Genomic DNA, 18510 nt, shown 5'->3' with positions numbered 1-18510 from the left:
TGAAGTGAAATTCATCAGTTATACAGTTGGGGGTGGGGGGTGTGGGGGCAGGGGGCATACTGGGGTTTTTGGTGGTGGAATATGGGCACTGGTGAAGGGATGGGTGTTTGAATATTGTATAACTGAGACATAAACCTGAGAACTTTGTAACTTTCCACATGGTGATTCAATAAAAAGTTAAAAAAAAATTAAGTAACCTATAATCCAATTTATTTGAAACAAAGATTGTTTGTATAAGGATAACATGTTAAAAAAAACCAAAAAACAGAAACCCCAATTCTGACTGTGTATATTATTTTTATGGATTTTTGGTGGAAGAGAGGATGTGTACTCGGAAGTACCAATTTTTACTTCAAACACTTCTGATTTATTTGAATTTACTTAAGGAACATAAATTGCTCCCATAACCAAAAAAAAAGCATGTTATAGAATATTATGCATTTATATGATTCCATTTAAAAAGAAAAACCAATATGGTAACATGTGAATGAACAGTAACTAAAGGAACGAAGACTAATGAGAGAGGAGAAAAATGTAACTGCATTTCATTTAACTTCACAACAGTGAAAACAGCTACATAGGAAAGATATATACCTTTAAGAACTGCAGCACCTGCATTAAGTCCTCATAATAATTTCTTTTTGGTAATGGGGCTAGAACCCAGAGCCCTATCATGCAAGGCACGTGCTCTCCACGAGAGCCATATCCCCAGCCTTCTCATAATAGCCATTTAAATCTTTACTAATTCAATTTTGAATAAAGCAATATGCTGCTTTTAAGAAGTTTACTGAGTTTATCTTTACCAATAAAGATCAAAAGGTTAAATCTATTTAAGTAAACTCATTTGCAATAGATAATTTAATACTATTATTCACAAGAAATCAACAGAAACACAGAGCCTGCAACGTGCTGACTGCCGTCAGCACTCACAGCCTGACTTTCTGCTCCTCATTTCCTGGTGGCTGAGCTCCAAGTCACGTGTGAAGGGCACAGACTCCTTAGCCATGCACTTTCTTATCTCCCTCAAATTGTCATCAACCGGAACACCCATAATCAGAAGCCGTGCTTTCCATGCAGTAAAACGGAACTGGTAGGAATTTGGTAACAGTTTGACAGTCATTAGCTTTATTTCCTCCCACCCCCCACCGCCCAATCTACCAAGTTTATTTCCTTTCCAAATTGCAGTAAAAGGAAAACCTCGCAGGAATTGAGGCATACTTTCTCCTGAATAAACTTGGTTTGGGTTTTTTTGGGGTGGAGCCCATACCCGGCAGTGCTCAGGGGTTACTCCTGGCTGTGCACTCAAGAATCACTCCTGGCAGGCTCAGAATACCATAATGGGTGCGAGGGATCAAATTTTGGTCAGCAACATGCAAGATACCTTACTTGTGGTTCTATCACTCTGGCCCCCTCTCCTAAATAAAGTTGGGTTACTGGGGCGTGGCTTTATTGTAAACTCATCGTCTACCTAACTTCTTCTTTCAACAAATATTTACTGAGGGACTGGAGAGACAGTACAATGGGTAGTGCATTTGCCTCAGTAGTTTCCCAGGCCCTGCGTGCAGAGCTAAGAGTAATCCCGGAGCACCACCAGCTGCGGCCTAGAAACAAAGTGCCTAATATTCCTATACCAATATTTACCTTATCATCAAATAAAGCTACAACTAGTCAGCTGAGAACTATAGAACACATCTGAAACAGTTGTGTTTCAGATTACATTATCATGGAAGCTCATACTTACGAGAGCGATGATTACTGTTAGACGGTTGAGAACCGGCATCCTCGTCCGGAAGTCTAACAAAAATAAATGTTTTATCTTGGATTGAGACAGGGAATGTTGGATTATCAGAAATAGTCAGCTCAGCATCAAATTTTGGAAACTGGCGTCTTGAAATTCTGAAAGTTAAAGTAAAACACCAAGGACATTAGTATCTTAAAATGCATCTTCCGATGGGATCAGTAATGCCATTACAATGGTATTAATTAATAGATAACAGGGCAAAAAAGCAACCCACATATGTATTTCAAAATCATAAATAAGATTTAAAATAGAACTATCAAAGCCCACACTACACGTATTAAATCAGACTCATATTGTTAATAAATTAAAAGTGCCAAAACCAGATAGAATTTATCCAGGAAGATGTTAGCCTCATTTCACAGGTGAGCAACATGAGGCTTAGTCAACTGTAATAGTTTAAAAGCAGGAGAGCAAGAAGGCAAATCTAGGCCAGTTGGTTCTATATTCAGTTCCGTTCAACTAATCAAGACTTGTTGGGCCTTATGCTTTCATATCATACTTCTTCTCCCCACTTCTTCTCTATCTTCTTTCTTCTTTGGGTTTCATCTCTCTAAGGTGAGAGTATCCACATCTTCTCTTTGCTCTCACTCCCTTCTCATCCTTCTTAGGATCTGGATGTTCCAAGACTAGCAAGTTAGATAAAATAGGGGCTGGAGAGATAGTACAAAAAGTAGGGAGCTTGCCTTGTATGTGGACAACATGGGATCAATTTCCAGCACCCATATGGTTCCGAGTTCTGCCAGAATGATCTCTGATTGCAGAGCCAGAAGTCAAGCTCTGAGCACCACTGGGGGTGCTTTCCCACCACTCCGAGCACCCCCCCAAACAAAACAAAACAAAGAAACATACATGTGGGCCATAAAGATAGTTAAGGAATCCATATTCATATGGATTCACCAAGGTATAAAACACTTTATTCTCTCCGTTTCAAAAATAAATTTACTTTTTTTTGCTTCAGACTCCTTTACAAAATTTAGAGGAAACTTTCTCCCTTGTTCTCCCTTGATTTTTTTTGTTTGTTTGTTTTTGGATCACACCAGGCAATGCTTAGGAGTAGTAACTCCTGACTCTGCCCTCAGGAATTATTCCTGGAGATGCATGGGGGACACAACCCAGGGTTTCAGCATGCAAGGCAAGTGCCTTACCTGCTGTACTATTGCCCCATCCCCCTTCCTTGATTTCTAATGAACTCAATTCCAAATCTGTCTCAAAATTTAATATAACTCTAATTCAGATATATATTATTAGATATTTTCAAATTTCAATAATTTGTGTTACACATGCAATGAAAAAATTAATTTGGTTTTTTTCTAATGAAGAGGCAAAAAGTTTACATCAGAATGACAAGTTTGCTGAAAGGGCACAGCAAATGGACTGCACCAACTACTTAACTCAAAGCGGATTAACATTTTTCACCTTTTATTTCTAATATAATAGAAAGTGCAAATACCTTGTAGCATTGTCCACAATTAGCTCAGATTCTGCTCTGTGGTTTGTCTTTAATTCAACCGCACAATGTCTTGGATTAAGAATCTCAAAAAGATCTTTCAGCAGATTCCCAGGTTCAATGCTGGGTAACTGTCTAACATCACCTAATAGGAAAGGAAAAAGAGAAAAAGTTTTGACATCTGGGATCCTGAAATTTAGAAATGAATTTTATATTTCGCTGTACCAATACATATTATAAAGATTTGCTCTAACTGAGAAAAAAGCTCCAAAAGTCTTCCTTGAAAATTACTTAAGAATATCCAGGTCAATGGAGGCGGGAGCGATGGTACAGTACATAGGCCTTGCATGTGGGCAATCTGAGTTCCATCCCAGGTACTATGTATAGAGCTCTGAGCACAGCCAGAAATAATCCCTGATCCGAGTCAGGCATAACCCCTGAGCCAGGTGTGGCGAAAAAGCCAAAGGGAAAAAAAAAAGAGATTAAGAGCTGAAGTGATATAATGGTTGTGGTTGGGGTGTTTGCCTTGCACCCAGCAGACCCAGGTTCAATCCCTGGTATTTGATAACATTGGCTTGTCCTTGCTCCTCCCAGAAAGTTTAGTTTTATTGAGTTACTCCCATCATAGTGCTCCTAAGGCACAATCAATTCCATCAAGCACTCCCAATCCTCTGAGTTTATCTTTAACCTCTCCTTAGTGCTCTTTCCCCCTTTCTGTTAATCACTTATCCCCAAATCAAACCTGTAACTTGTAAAACTCAATTCTTCTGAGGGCTCTGGATTTGGTGTATATAAGTGAAATACTGCTTTTCTCTTTCCTTTATGTCCTTTGTATAGTTTATTTTAGAGGAATGTCATTTTTGCATAGACACAGGGAGACAGTTAATGCTAAGATGGGAGTTAATTGACTCTGAATAATATTTACTCCTGGACATCCATCAATTTACTTGACTTAAGCCTCAAGTTGCCCTTAGTAACTAACACCCCCAAAAGGAGGGTCCAAGCTAAGGACCTGGATGGACCCAGGGCAAGCCGCAAGCTACCCTGGCATTGAAAAGGGACAAACCAAGTGCCATAAAAAGTATGAAAAATTAAGAACATGGTCATGGAACAAACTCTGTCATGACCCATAAAGAAGTAACTGAACAAGGACTCTGCTGGGGTTAGGGAAGACTAACCAGGCCTGAAGACTGGTATATATAGCGAGATGTCCCCAGGAAGAGTCACCCTTTAATAAGCTTAATGTATCTCTTACCGTGTTCATACAAAACGACTAGAAATATTAGTCAGAAGTAAATTTAATGTGATTAACTGGATTACTAGCTAAGAAAAGGAAAAAGCAATAGGCCCTTAGATGGAATTCTGCCCTTGAGTGGATCTCAGATGAGATTTCTGTCCTTGAAATAATCTCCTAAAAGAACTTCTCCTGTGTAATCCCATCAATGACCAACATCTAGAGACTATAAAACCAAGCTCCCGGAAGTGACATCTTATAGCCCAGTTCTCCCTCTCGGAGAACCTGGCAAGCTACCGAGAGTTTCCTGCCCGCATGGGAGAGCCTGACAAGCTCCCTATGGCACATTCATATGCCAAAACCAGTAACAATGATGGGTCTCATTCCCCTGACCCTGAAAGAACCTCCAATGCTGCACTATTGGGAAGGACGAGTAAAGAGAAGCTGCTAAAATCTCAGGCCTAGGACGAATGGAGACATTACTGGTGCCCACTCACGCAAATCAATGAACAATGCAATGACAGTGATACAGTGAATGTTCAGCCACACCTATGTGCACCCTACCTTTCATGATTTGTATGTAACTAAAGCTGTGAGACTTGAATGAATGGTCACTGGTTACCAATCAGCCTTTGGCCCCGTTCCATTCTGTCACTCCTTCCTTTGTTTGGCAGCTGGGGGAATGTTCTCCACTACTGAATGCACCCACGCTTAAACTCACACCTGGCACTCCACATGGTTCCCCGCGCCCACCCCCACACCCTCCGACCTCACCAAGAATGATCCCTGAGTGCAGAGCTGGGAGGAATACCTGTATATATAATGTGTGTGTATCAAGTACATTGCATAACTGATAAATTCCAGAAAGGCAAAAATAATGTTGTACTCTACTAAAAATCTTTTTTTATTTTAACAAATTTAAAGAGAAGGTAAATATTTACTGAGTAGAAATTGAGAAACCCTTAAGCCATTTGGAATTAACTGCTCAGAAAATACCCTCAAATACCTAAAAAAAACTATATACAATTTGATTCTCATATTACAATTCTACGCTTTCATGAAATCTTATAGTTTACAGATAACTATTATTCCTCTAACTGTACATTGTCAGAATTTGAAAGGACTTAAGAGGTTTGCAAGGTTAAATTTGGTAATAACCCAAATTAGACCTTGAAAAACATCTTAAAATCATAAAATACTTTTAAGTGACCTATAAATCCAATTAAAAAAAATACTATTTTCCAAGAGTCTATATGCTGATTTACTCTGGATCGGTGACATTTTCACTATTTTAATAGTCATCACTTGGGTGATTAGCACTAACCCTGAAGTATTTTATTCACATCCCTGACAAGTTGATAATGGCCAAAGCAAAGACCTTGTCAAGCCAATAAAAGGAACAGCCTGAACTCAGAGCCTGAATGTGGGCTGTGCAAAATGGCAACTCACCTTAGGAAAAGGACACAAAGTCAGAAAAATGGCAAAACCGACTGGCTAATCATTGTACTTTGAATTTCACTGTAGAACAATATTTCAACTTACCAAGGATAATAAGCTTAGAAAGTTTGGAGTGTTCACACAATAAATTTAAAACCGACTTGAAGATTCTTACAGACACCAAACTCCCTTCATCCATAACCAGAACTCTAACAGAAGCAAATTTCCATGGGCTATTATTGGTCTCCTGTTTTTTCTTCCATAAATAGAAGCTATAATTGACCTACAAAAAATGACATTTCTAAATTCAGGTGATAAAATATATTTAGAGAATTAACAACATGCATTTTTAATCAAAACTACTAAATGAGAGAGAGGAACAGATGTAGGTAGAAAGCTAAAGAAACAAAAAACATGCCCCCCCCAAAAAAAAAAATCCAAAAAGATATACATACACCTATGTTCATTGCAGTGCTTAGAATATAGAAACCAGGATATGGAAACCATCCAAATGTCCAGTGAGAGAAAAATGGATACAGAAGTGGTAGTATATGTATGCAATGAAATTCTATGCAGCCATAAGAAAAGATGAAACCATGCAGTTCCCTGCAATGTGGATGGAACTAGATAATATTATCTTACATGAAGTAAGTCAGAGGGAGAAGGACAAATATTGACTGTTCTCACTTACCTTTGGTATTCAAAGTAACAAGACAAAGGAATGGAGGTATCAAAGGATGGCAGACCCTTGGATTACAGAAATGAGAATGCCAAGGATGGAGGGGGATTGGGGATGCGGGGCAGGGGGTGCTAGGAATGAGGAGCAGACTGGGGATAATATAATGGTCTAATGGCAGTCGGGGGTCTGGGGCATTTCAGTGGGGTAGAGGTAGCTATGTACATCAAAACAGAGTCAACGCTCTCTTAAGCATGTCACCCAAACTAGAATAAGCAATGTTTTAAAAGAAATTTTTTAAAGAAAACAGAGAACACAAGAATTAATGGATGAATACACAGAAAAGATGTAGCAAATAAATCTAAAGATAATAAAAATAGATCAAATCACTAAACAGTCCTTCCTAATGAGGACTGAGTGTGTGCCAGGTAATAAGCTTAACACACTCAGCACTACCACATTGCAAAGTCTTCAACATGACTCCTACCATGTCAGACCAGAAAAAATTTCCTATTTTTTTTCATTCCCAAAAAAACCTTCTCTTGGCCTGTAAGAAAGCCCAATCACTTAAGATCCTGACCCTCCAACCTACAACACTCCATTCTAAAAACGAAGGGCTGCCTTTCCAACCTTATGCCTTTCCAACATTTACTACTCTTTTTCTAGTTTCCTTAAGTCTCTTCCAAACATTTAAAACCTACTACTACCACCACCAAAAACAAAACGAAAATAAAACCATTTTTAGTAGATGTAATAGTATTTGCTACTTCAAAAATAGAGATGGGAAGGGGAGGGGAGAATAAAGTGGTGGACCAGAAGCAGCATTAGGTCACTGGTGATGGTCAAGTGTGGTACCTGTACATCAAAACCATAAATGTCAACAATATTGAAAACCAGTTGCCTAAACTACAGTAATAATGTATATATATATACATATTTTTAGATGGAGAAAAATTATGTATAAAATTATAATCAAAGAATACTATTTTGTTGCATATCCTTCCATATTTCTGATATTAACACTGATATTCTGGACAAAGTTTTAAATGGTACCATACTTTTTCTACTGAACCTGGATTCAACATGTTTGTTAAATAAAAATCCTTCATATTTCTCACACAAATGCACCAATTCCCTTCAGCAAACTTCTATTTCTCTGAGTGGCCTTGTCTCTCAAGAGAACATTTGACTCACCATTTCCTCTATTCTATATATCCAGTAAGTTATCATAGAAATGCCTCTTACTTTTCAGTGCTTATAATGCTCCAATTCAAGGCTTGCTCCACCCGTGTCATGGAGACTAATCCAAAGTAGCCTTACAGCTAAGTGTCCTTGGTCACTAACCCAAGATGGGTGTGTGTGAAGGGTCTTTGGACACTGGTGAAGGGAAGCAGGAACTCTGAGATGGAACTTAAGTATGCATAAACCATCGTTAACAGTATTATGGATCACAGTACTTCTGTTGGGGGGAACCATCAAAACTTAAAGTAATTTTGTCTTTACGATGTTTCTTAAATGAAGTCATAAAATTTGGACAGATCTAGAGAGTATCATGCTGAGTGAAATGAGAGGGAGAGGGACAGACATAGAATGATCATACTCATGCGTGGGTTATGAAGAAACATAGCAGAATAATACCCGAAGACAACAGAATCAAAGCCAGGAGGACTGGTCCTCAGAAGGAAGCTTGCAACAGTGAGGGTAGGGGGGTTACGTCAGAGAAGGGATCACTATGACAAGGACAGTGGGAAGTGACCACTCTGGGCAAGAACTGGGTGCTGAAAGGAGAGAAGTGATTTACACAATATGCTCTCAGTAACAGTACTGCAAACCACAATGCCTAAAAGGAAAATTTAAAAAATATGTATCGTCATAAGGCAGGCTGGAGGGCAGGTGGGAAAGTGGACACATAGGTGGAGGCTGTTGAACGCAAGTAAAGGAATGGGTGCTTGAAACTTAAAGGACTGAAACTCAGTCATGGATGACTTTGTAACTTTGTATTTCAAGGTGATTTAATAAAACATTTTAAAAAGAAGATAAATATTTCTTTTTCTTTTAATTAAATTACTTGCAATAGTACTAGTACTGTAAGCTTTAAGCATATGATGTTACTGCTACTTAAACATCACCAAGGTACCAATATTCCTCCACCACTGCTCCTAGTTCTTTAAGGTGAATGTTTTCAACTGTAGAAAAACCAGAGAGCTTTTACCTGACACAGCGTGTAGGCGTGTAAACCTGTTTTCTGTCTCAGTAAACCAGCAGCCTTCCCCGTAGGTGCTGTAAGTAAAACTTCTATGGCCCTGTCTGTCTTCAGCAGACTTTCCTCGGTGACAGTCATCCACTCTGCTGGCACATCCTGGTCCTGCTCAAAATCTTTACAAGCTTTTTCTACTTCTCTTTCTTCCAACTGCTCTATATGCTTAAAAAGACGGCTAACAATTGTGGTCTTCCCACAACCACCTTTGCCACTTATGACCGTCACGGCCTTAGAGCAAATCATTTCCAGCGCAGTCACCTGATCCGGATCCAATGGCACTTCACGTATTTCTGCAGTAACTTCATTCTCCACATTATCCCAAAGATGGTCCCAGCTGCCCTGTGTGTCCTGGTCGTGCACCGAGTCCTCTAGTCCTGTTTCACTGGGCTTATTCTCATTCAGGGTATCAATACTCCCTGCACTCTCCGGTTTTGTGGCGTGAAGAGAAGCAAGCACCTTCTTAACATCGACACGCAAATGCCACGGAGGCCTTCTCATCAGGTCACCAATTGACCAGGCGATGCCTCTTTCGGCCTCGTACAGGTCAGAAAGAAAGACACAGTTCTTCTCACATGTCACGACACCAATATCCTTCATAAACTTCAGAGACTCCCAAGCGTCAGGGACAAACATGAGATCCGACAACAGAGATGTTAACTCTTCTACCTCAACATACGTGTGCCCATGTTCTCTGCAGAGCTGCTTCAGCTTAGAATAGATTATTAAGGCATTCTTCTCCAAGTTCGTCATCAGTGCCAGGAGAGCCTCACACTGACAGAATGCTGTCCAGCTTGCCTCACATCGCAGAAGCTGCAACTCTCTGTAGGTTATCTTGAAGAAAATAAAACTCAAGTTGCTTTATTTTTAAAAATGATGAATGGTGACTATTATTAGAATTACACTATGGATATGTTGCTAATATTCCTAAGACCCAGAAGATATTTTAATTTCAGCTGAATTTGGAGGAAAAAATACTACTGAGAAGAAATAAATACATCATTAACTTTCTTTATTTGGACAAAAATCTATATAATTTGTTTTTCTTTTTGGGTCACACCTGGCTATGCACAGGGGTTACTCCTGGCTTTGCACTCAGGAATCTCCCCTGGCGGTGCTCAGGGGACCATATGGGATGCTGGGAATCGAACCCAGGTTGGCTGCATGCAAGGCAAATGCCCTACCCACTGTGCTATTGCTCCAGCCCTGAAAAAATCTATATAATTTTTAATTAAAATGATTCTCAAAGTAACATACATAGTTTTAAAAGATAGTTTCAGCAACACTATTAAGTTTTTCACACAAAAAAAGAATTGCATGACTTGACTTTCCTTAACGTCCAAAGATAATACTTTCAATACAACTAGTATTTCTCCCAGAATTTATCTTTGCATACTACTGCTTGATGTGATATATACACATATGATTGATATATATTAAAATATAATAATTGCTTCCTACATATAAAAAGATATATATAATATTTGCTTGATGTATATAAAAATTTTACTTTCAATCCCTGTTAAATTAAGCTTTTATTTATTTATTTATTTTTGCTTTTTGGGTCACACCCAGTGATACACAGGGGTTACTCCTGGCTCTGCACTCAGGAATCACTCCTGGCAGTGCTCAGGGGACCATATGGGATGCTGGGAATCAAACCCAGGTTGGCCACATGCAAGGCAAACACCCTACCTGCTGTGCTATTGCTCCAGCCCCTAAACTAAGCTTTTATGGATGATCTCTGCATATAACATCAGCTCTATACACATACTCCTCCCCATCTTTGAAAAAGTTAATAGTACATATTTGCTAATCAATTTTAGTTTAATCTGTATAAACAGGATCCATAGCAATGTGATGTACTGTAAGTTCAATTAGCTTTGCATTGAACTTAGAGAATACTAAGACAAAATGATTGTCTTTCTTAGCTTAGCTTGCTGGTTTTCTACCTGCCTGTCCACATTCTGCCCAAAGTCTACAGAACAGATTCAGAACTTCCTTCACTATAATCCACTATGGTCATTGTCCAGCTCCATTTTTTTTTTTTTTATGGCATCACCCTTTCCAGAGTCCTCCATGTATTTTATGAGCTGAATTAAGTCCTCTCAAAATTCGTATGTTGAAATCCTAACTTCCAATACTTCAGAATATGGCTGCATTTGGAGATAGGGTCTTTCGAGAGGTAATTACGGTAATCTTGTCACTGGGGTGGGTACTAAGCCAACATGACTGGCTTCATTAGTCTAGTGATTAGAAGACAGGCTCAGAAAGGAGCCCAGGTAAAGCCACAGGAGAAAGACAACCCACCCACAAGGTGAGAGATCTCAGCAGAAACTTACCCTCCTAGGATTTTTAATTCACAGCCTCCTAGATCTTCCACAATAAATTTCCATGGCTTAAGATACCTTTGTAGAGCACATGGCAAAGACTCAAAAGACATGGGGCTGGAGCAATAGTATAGCAGGTAGGGTGTTTGCCTTGCATGTGGTCAAGTCCGGTTTAGTCACCGGCATCGACATGGTCTCCCAAGGGACTAATTCCTGAGGGAAAACCCCTGAGCATAGCTGGGGGTGACACCCACCCCACAAAAAAAAAATAAGAAGAAGAAGAATTAAAGAGCTAAGGTTCGTAAACACAGCAAACTAAGACTTCAGTCAAAGCCTTTATGCTTAGATAATGGTTTCTATGCTACACGATGGGGCTTCAAGTTGCTTTTTCCACTTGCTAACGGTTTTACTGCTCTTCTCTACTGAATAAATATATACAATAATCCCATGTCCTAGAATCTTATTTTTCAAAGCATACTGAAACCACAGTCATTTTACACAGAAGAAATTTATTATTCTAGTATTGCTCTAGCTACAAAGGAGGGAGATGCGTTTTTTCTTTTTACTTTTTTTGCTGTTTGGGTCATACCCAGCAATGTTCAGGGGTTATCTTGGCTCTGCACTCAGGAATTACTCCTGGCAGTGTTTGGGGGACCATCTGGAACGCTGGGGATCAAACCTAGGTCAACCGTGAGCAAGGGAAACGCCATACTCACTGTACTATCTCTCCAGCCCGAGAAACATTTTTTGAGGGTTCTAGAATTACTTCAGAATTTTCATCTGTGCCTCCATTTGTAAAATTACCTTTAATGAGGTACCGCCAAGATTTAAGAGCTATATTTGCATGTTAATACTTCTTTTAGTTTCTTCAGATAAGAACAGAGAAGGATTCATTTGTAAATAATAGTACTGAGCAATTTTTTTAGTTTTTTTTTTTTTTTTTTTTTTTTTTTTGCTTTTTGGGTCACACCTGGAGATGCACAAGGGTCACTCCTGGCTCTGCACTCAGGAATTACCCCTGGTGGTGCTCAGGGGACCATATGGGATGCTGGGAATCGAACCCGGGTCGGCCGCGTGCAAGGCAAACGCCCTACCCGCTGTGCTATCACTCCAGCCCCAATTTTTTTAGTTTTATCACGAATACATCAATAGTGAAGATTTTTAATTTTTTTAATATAAAATAGGCAACTAAGGCCTTGCATGTTGTCAACCTCAGTTCAATCCCCAGTAGCACATATGCTACCCTGAGCACTGCCAGGGACCACTTCTGAGCACAGAACAGGACTAGCTCCTGATCACTGCCAGGTGTGGTTCAAAAGCAAAAACAAAAAACAAAAATGGCAAAGGGAAAGAGGGGGAGGGAGGTCTTAAGGGGAAGGGAAGGGATGCTTGAGTAACGCAAATTCATAAGAACTTGCCAAACTCACATGAACTTGTGTCTTCTTGAGACCTAAGTCAAGGTTCAAATGGAAATATAGTTTTAAAGAACTTTCATATTAGATTATATATTTACAGTATAAATCATTTGAACATCCTTGGTGTTACTTTGTTTTTCTTTTATAAGTGTATTACATATGAGTTAAAGTCATAAATTTATAATCAGTTCTAACACTAATAAAAATGAATCAACACTGGAATCCATATACATTTTTTTCCTTTGAAAGAAAGCGTCAAAATTCCCCTTCATCCAAAACTATTAAAGTGTAAGCAAATGCCTCACTTACTTTGCCAAATCCAAGTTTCCATGGATTTGTCATTAAAATGTCTTCTATCGCTCCCAACATTGCTCCATCATCTGAGCTTATGAGCCGTTTAAAGTGTCGCGGCAGAAGAATTGGAAGGAATTCCATTATTTTTGGAAATTGCAAAGCTGTCCTTACATGTATAAATGGAACTAAAACATTGCAGAAAAAAACAAATCAAAACAAACAAAGTGGCTCACGGAACAACAGATTTGATAGACTTTCTCAGCACCGGCAGTTCAGGAAACTCCCCTTTGGGCCAAGGACGAGGCGGCGCCGGCTGGGAAGGCGGGGCCTGGGCTCTGTAGTGCCACCATGCGTGGACGCTCAGCACTGGGGTGTGCTCCCCCCATTCACATGAATGAGATAAAGTCATACATTTATAATAACTACCAGGAAAATAGACCAGATTGCTTTATAGTTTTAACAGTTGCATTATAGTAATTTGGTTTTAACTGTGTTTAACATTAAAATGTATGTGGGGAAAGGGGGAGGCACACCCAGTGATGCTCAGGGGTTATTCCTGGCTTTGCATTCAGGAGTATCTCCTTCTCAAGGTACTGAAGGAACCATATGGTGTGTCAGGGATTGAATCTATTCAATCTATTGAATCAATTGCAAGGCAAATGCCCTCCCTTCTGTACTATCTCTCCAGCCCCTAATGTATATGCATTTTAGATGTCTGGCTTGTTACTTAAGTCTTTTATTTCCTTTGGTTTGCAATATAATCAGAATAAAAGTTTCTGACTCGATATAAATTCACAGCTAAATATAAAACCTAGGTCATTAATGAATTAGCCATTATAATCACTCCTCTGCAATCAGGATGTTTATTGTCACTGAAGTCATTCAGTAATACACTGCAAGATTTATTTGGTAAAAGACATGAAATAGTCAATATATGTGAAAGTCTGGAAAATAAACCCATTTTAAGTTATTTTAACCAGGGCTATGGAGATAGTACGCAGGTGAGGGTACCTACAAGTGCACTCCACCCGGGTTTCATCCCTGGCACCAAATGACTTCCTGAGTAATAATGAATAGTCCCAAGCACTGACAGGTGGTCCAGACTCTGCACATCTTTCACAAATCTGGGCCCTCGCAGGCCAAGTATCATTAGTTGTGCCCCCCAGATCTTCTGAGCACTACTGGGTACCTCCTCCAAAAACACAAAGTTATCCATATTCTCTGCCGCGCAGGTGCCAGTGCGCAGGGCCTGCAGACAGCAAGCAGCCTCTTCGGTAGTGCACGTGGACTATGGCTTGGATGGGCTGTAATAGGGGTGCTAGAGATTGTCCTTGCCATGGACACTCCTATCTGCTCTCATACTGGCAGCAACCTCAGGCAACAAACAGAACAAGGAGCATGTGACTGAGACTCTCCACCCGGCCAAGTTCAAGTTTCCTGGTCAGAAAATTCACATCTCCAAGAAGTGGGGTTTTATCAAGTTGAATGCAGATGTGTTTAAAGACATAATGGGGTCAAATATATCCCGAGTCATGGGCTTCTGGACAAATGGCAGGCACTGTACTTCACAGAGCCCCAGAGCCGCCCCCACTTCAGTCCTCACAACCACAATAAATTCTGCTCCTTAACCAAAATTGGAAAAAAAAAGTTATTTTGAATCATTTGGGACTGGAGTCTTTGCAAAAGGGTTACTCACATCCTAGCTTTCTTAGACTAAACAGTTGACTAATAAACCTTTCTTAAGTACTCAAAGCAATCAGATGGATACAAAAGAAAAAAAGGAAGTGAGAGCAAGAAGCAGTTGTAGAGCTGAGAAAAACCTGAATGGAGGCAGAACATCCATCTTACCCAAGCTCTTCACATTACAGGGGAGAAATGTGGACTATCAGGGCCATACAACACATTTCATCAAACCAATTTTGGGGCAAGGAGTAGGGCAACTCCCAAGCAGTGCTCAGGGGATCAGGGGCCACTCCCAGGGATACTTGGTCAAGGCCAGAGCATGCAAGCATGGCAGTGGGGTCTCCAGGGTCCACTCAATGGTGCTCTCAGGGAGGGGATATGCGGCCCTGGGAATGACCCAGGGTCCCTCACAGACAAAGCATGTGTCCCTGCCTCCTTTTCTATCTCCTTAGTCCTTCAGCAAATCAATTTTCAAAAAGAATATCTGCCAAGACACTATTGCAATATATTTTAAATACACCCATCACTAATTATCACAATTTTACTTAAACTTGATAATTAAAAAAAAAATCACACTTACTTTTGTTTTCCAAAGAAAGGTTTATTATCTCAGAATCCAGTGGCTCTTCCTGACTTCTCTGTTTAGACTTCTTTTGATGATTTCTTTCAACTTCCTTTTGGTACATGCTCAGTGTTTCCCTAAGATTTCCAAAGTTGAGTTTTTTACAACTTGATACAGCATCTATCCATGTTAAAAATTTATTTATAATTTCAGCAGGGACATTACAATCTTTCAGAAAGAGGGAACAGATATGTTTTTGATTTGGTGGTGACATGTCATACTGTAAAAAGTAAGATGGAAATCCTTGCATTTGATAGCGCTTCGTTCCCAAAGGCTTTACTCGAACCTTCACTCGCCACCAAGCACTCGTCATTGGGAAACGTCCAAATACGTCATAGTTCTCTTGAGTGTTTTCATCAAAAATCACAACTTTGAAAAAAAAGTTAATTCAGAATATTTTAAACCATTTCCACAGTTTGATCAAATCTACAATTCTCTACCCTTATAGTACATGGATCAGGGGACTTCAACCACAAGTCCCATGTACCGGTGCTGGCCTGCAGGTACTCAAAGATTGAAAAATTACTGGTCTACAGTATTGATTATAACTGCCATGGACTGCAATGGACAACAAGTGTTGGTCCACAGGTATAAAAGGCCAAAGAACTCTGTTCTCTGCAAATGTCTACCGAGCTGCCCAAATTCCACTTGAAGCTGTTCTCTGTTTTCTGTTTTCATATTTTGGTTTGGTTTTGGTTTGGTCTACTCCCAATGTTGCTTAGGGAGCCAGTGGTACCATGGACCTCCTACATGCAAAGCACAAGCTCCAGCCCTATGACTTAATTACCTAGGCACTGTTTCACTGTACCACTGTCATCCCATTGCTCATCGATTTGCTCGAGCGGGCACCAGTAATATCTCCATTGTGAGACTTGTTGTTACTGTTTTGGGCATATCAAACACGCCACGGGTAGCTGGCCAGGCTCTGCAGTGCGGGCAAGATACTCTCAGTAGCTTGCTGGGCTCTCCGAGAGGGACGGAGGAATTGAACTCAGGTTGGCCGCATGCAAGGCAAACACCCTACCCGCTGTGCTATTGCTCCAGCCCAGGCACTGTTTATCTAACCATAAATTCTCTAGACTAGAACATATCTTGTCCTTGTAGTCCCAGAAATAATGGAAAAAGTCTACTGTTGCTCTTCTAAAAAGCAGTCTTCTCTCTCTTCATCTGACCTCAGTCAATATTGACCTTCCTAAAGTTTCTGAAAACGTCTTGGTCTTAGTTCCTCCAATCACAGGACCTTTGCATCACCAGTTCCATCTGCCTTAAGTGGAGCTTGCTTCCTTTATGTTGATTGCACTTACTACAGACTTCAGTTATTCAGAAAAACATTCTCTGAATCTCATGAATGTCATTTCATAGCACTACCTGCTTCTAAGAACTAAGAAACACTACAATTATTTCTGTGATTATTTAAGATGTCTGCTTTATTTCCTAGGGAGTAGGTGCCACCACCTTCCCACTCCTCCCTCAGCCCCTTCCAAAGAGCAACCTCTTCATCTTATCTCTCCAGTAACAGACACTTGGTCTGGAACTTGGGAATCTGCCAGTTATACTTTTGGAATAATGATCACACTCTCTAGAAATACTCGAAATTTTTCTGTCTGCACCTTTGCTGTCTAACCTCATGAGGGTCTAAATTGTAATTAACACTTCCTAAAACATAAAAATCAGTTCTGGTGCCACTAGCTACATTTCAAATTTTCAACAGCAACGTATGGCTAGTAGCTAAGAGAGACAGTGGAAGTTTGAGGTATGGTCACTGATGCAGCAAGTTCTACTAGACAGCACTGGAATACAAAATTACTCTAAAGTATCACACCACAGCATTCACACAGGCACAATTCATAACAGGAAACCACATAAGGTAAACACCGATCACAAGTTCATCTCGACAATTAACGGATCAACAAAGTATCGAGGTGTTTCTTGGTTTCTAAGTAACTGGAAGAAACCACCTAATTGAATCCAAACAGGGCAAGGTAAATAGTTAAAAAGCCCTGAATGTGGGGGCTGGAGTGATAGTACAGCGGGTAGGCATACCCGAGTTCGATTCCCAGCATCCCATATGGTTCCCCGAGCCAGGAGTAATTCCTGACTGCAGAGCCAGGAGTAACCCCAAGCATCGCCGGGTGTGACCCAAAAAGCCAAAAAAAAAAAAAGCCCTGAATGTGGTTCATGCTCGAAAACCACTATTTCCTCGAGTACAAAACCATCTGAAAAGGTTGTGAGCATTAAATGAGATAATGCACTGTAGGGCACAAATATAACTCCCAGTACTTGCTGACCTCGCTGCTACTGTTACCAATATTTTATTCTAAGTACGAGAGGAGCTCATCCTTAAGGAGTCGGCGGGCAGTGCGCGCCGTACTTGGGGCAGGACACGCAGCTCCTGCACCCTCCTCTCCCGCGCCCCAGAGGGACTTGCTCACCGGGGAGGCGCCCAGGCAAGCCGCCTGCTTTCACGCCCCCACTGCAGAGCTCCTCCGCGTCCAGAAACCCAGGATCGTCCTCCTCCTCCTCCTCCTCCTCCTTCACGTCGTCCATGTCCTCCTCCACCAGGTCCTTGGGTGGAAGCAAAGGTCCCTGGAGCTGGCGCAAGGACTGAGTCAAACAAGCCATTCTGGCTTCTCACGCTTTGGCCCCGATTCAGTACAAATCCCGGGAAACCGCGCCGGGACCAGCCAATGAGCTCCGGGGTCCTAAGCGCTGGAAATCCACCTACTTCCGGGAACGCCCCTGCGGCGGCAGGGCGCAGGCGAAGACCCGCCCCCAACCTTCCGTGAGAGTCGATAGGGCGGCGGAGGGGGCGTGGCCGGCCGGCTGTGGGCGGGGTGGTGAGCACCTTCTCCACCCTCTGCTCCGGGCGCGGGAGTCCGGGAGTCTCTGGCTACAGACCTGCGGCGGTCAAGGAGAGACCAGAGAGCGAGCTCGAGTCCAGAAACGCGAGCCTGCAGCGTCTCCTGCAAAGCGAGCAACTGTCCAGGAAAGCTACTCTGGAACCCAGAAAAGCCATTCTACCCCTGCGCCCCCCGAACGAAACCCAGATGCAGTTTAGGACGTTTGGCCCAGTCTCCAGACGATACACCCCGTCTCATGTAACTGCTTTGCACCTCAGTGTCTTTAAGGAGTTGAACCAGAGTCAGGAAAGGGACTTACTCAGATGCTCTGTCGATCCAGTAGACCTAGGGCTGTCTCGTTCTATTTTCTTTTCGTTTGATTTTGGTTTTGTGCCACATCCGGTGTGGTTACTCCTGGCACTGCTCAGGAATTACTCCTGGTGGTGCTCGCAGGATCAGATGGATTGTCTGAAA

At 41.2% G+C, this 18510-nt stretch overlaps 1 protein-coding gene across 2 annotated transcripts in view; it reads right to left on the bottom strand.

Moving 5' to 3' along the window:
* Nucleotides 1–17818, bottom strand: part of HELB (DNA helicase B) — a 34317-nt gene extending 16499 nt beyond the window's left edge. For both annotated transcript variants that reach the window (XM_004602644.2, XM_055118031.1), the window contains exons 1-7: nt 17629–17818; nt 15155–15565; nt 12907–13076; nt 8808–9686; nt 6025–6202; nt 3252–3393; nt 1742–1896 (exon numbers count right to left, since the gene is read on the bottom strand). In XM_004602644.2, the coding sequence (XP_004602701.2) occupies nt 1742–1896; nt 3252–3393; nt 6025–6202; nt 8808–9686; nt 12907–13076; nt 15155–15565; nt 17629–17818 (2125 nt within the window). The remainder of the gene's footprint in view (nt 1–1741; nt 1897–3251; nt 3394–6024; nt 6203–8807; nt 9687–12906; nt 13077–15154; nt 15566–17628) is intronic.
* Between the last annotated feature and the right edge of the window lie 692 nt (nt 17819–18510).

Source organism: Sorex araneus, chromosome 10 (assembly GCF_027595985.1).
Source record: "Sorex araneus isolate mSorAra2 chromosome 10, mSorAra2.pri, whole genome shotgun sequence".
In the NCBI taxonomy this organism is placed as follows: domain Eukaryota; kingdom Metazoa; phylum Chordata; class Mammalia; order Eulipotyphla; family Soricidae; genus Sorex; species Sorex araneus.
Note: the sequence above shows the minus strand (reverse complement) of the source record. Positions and strands in the feature narration are given on the sequence as shown.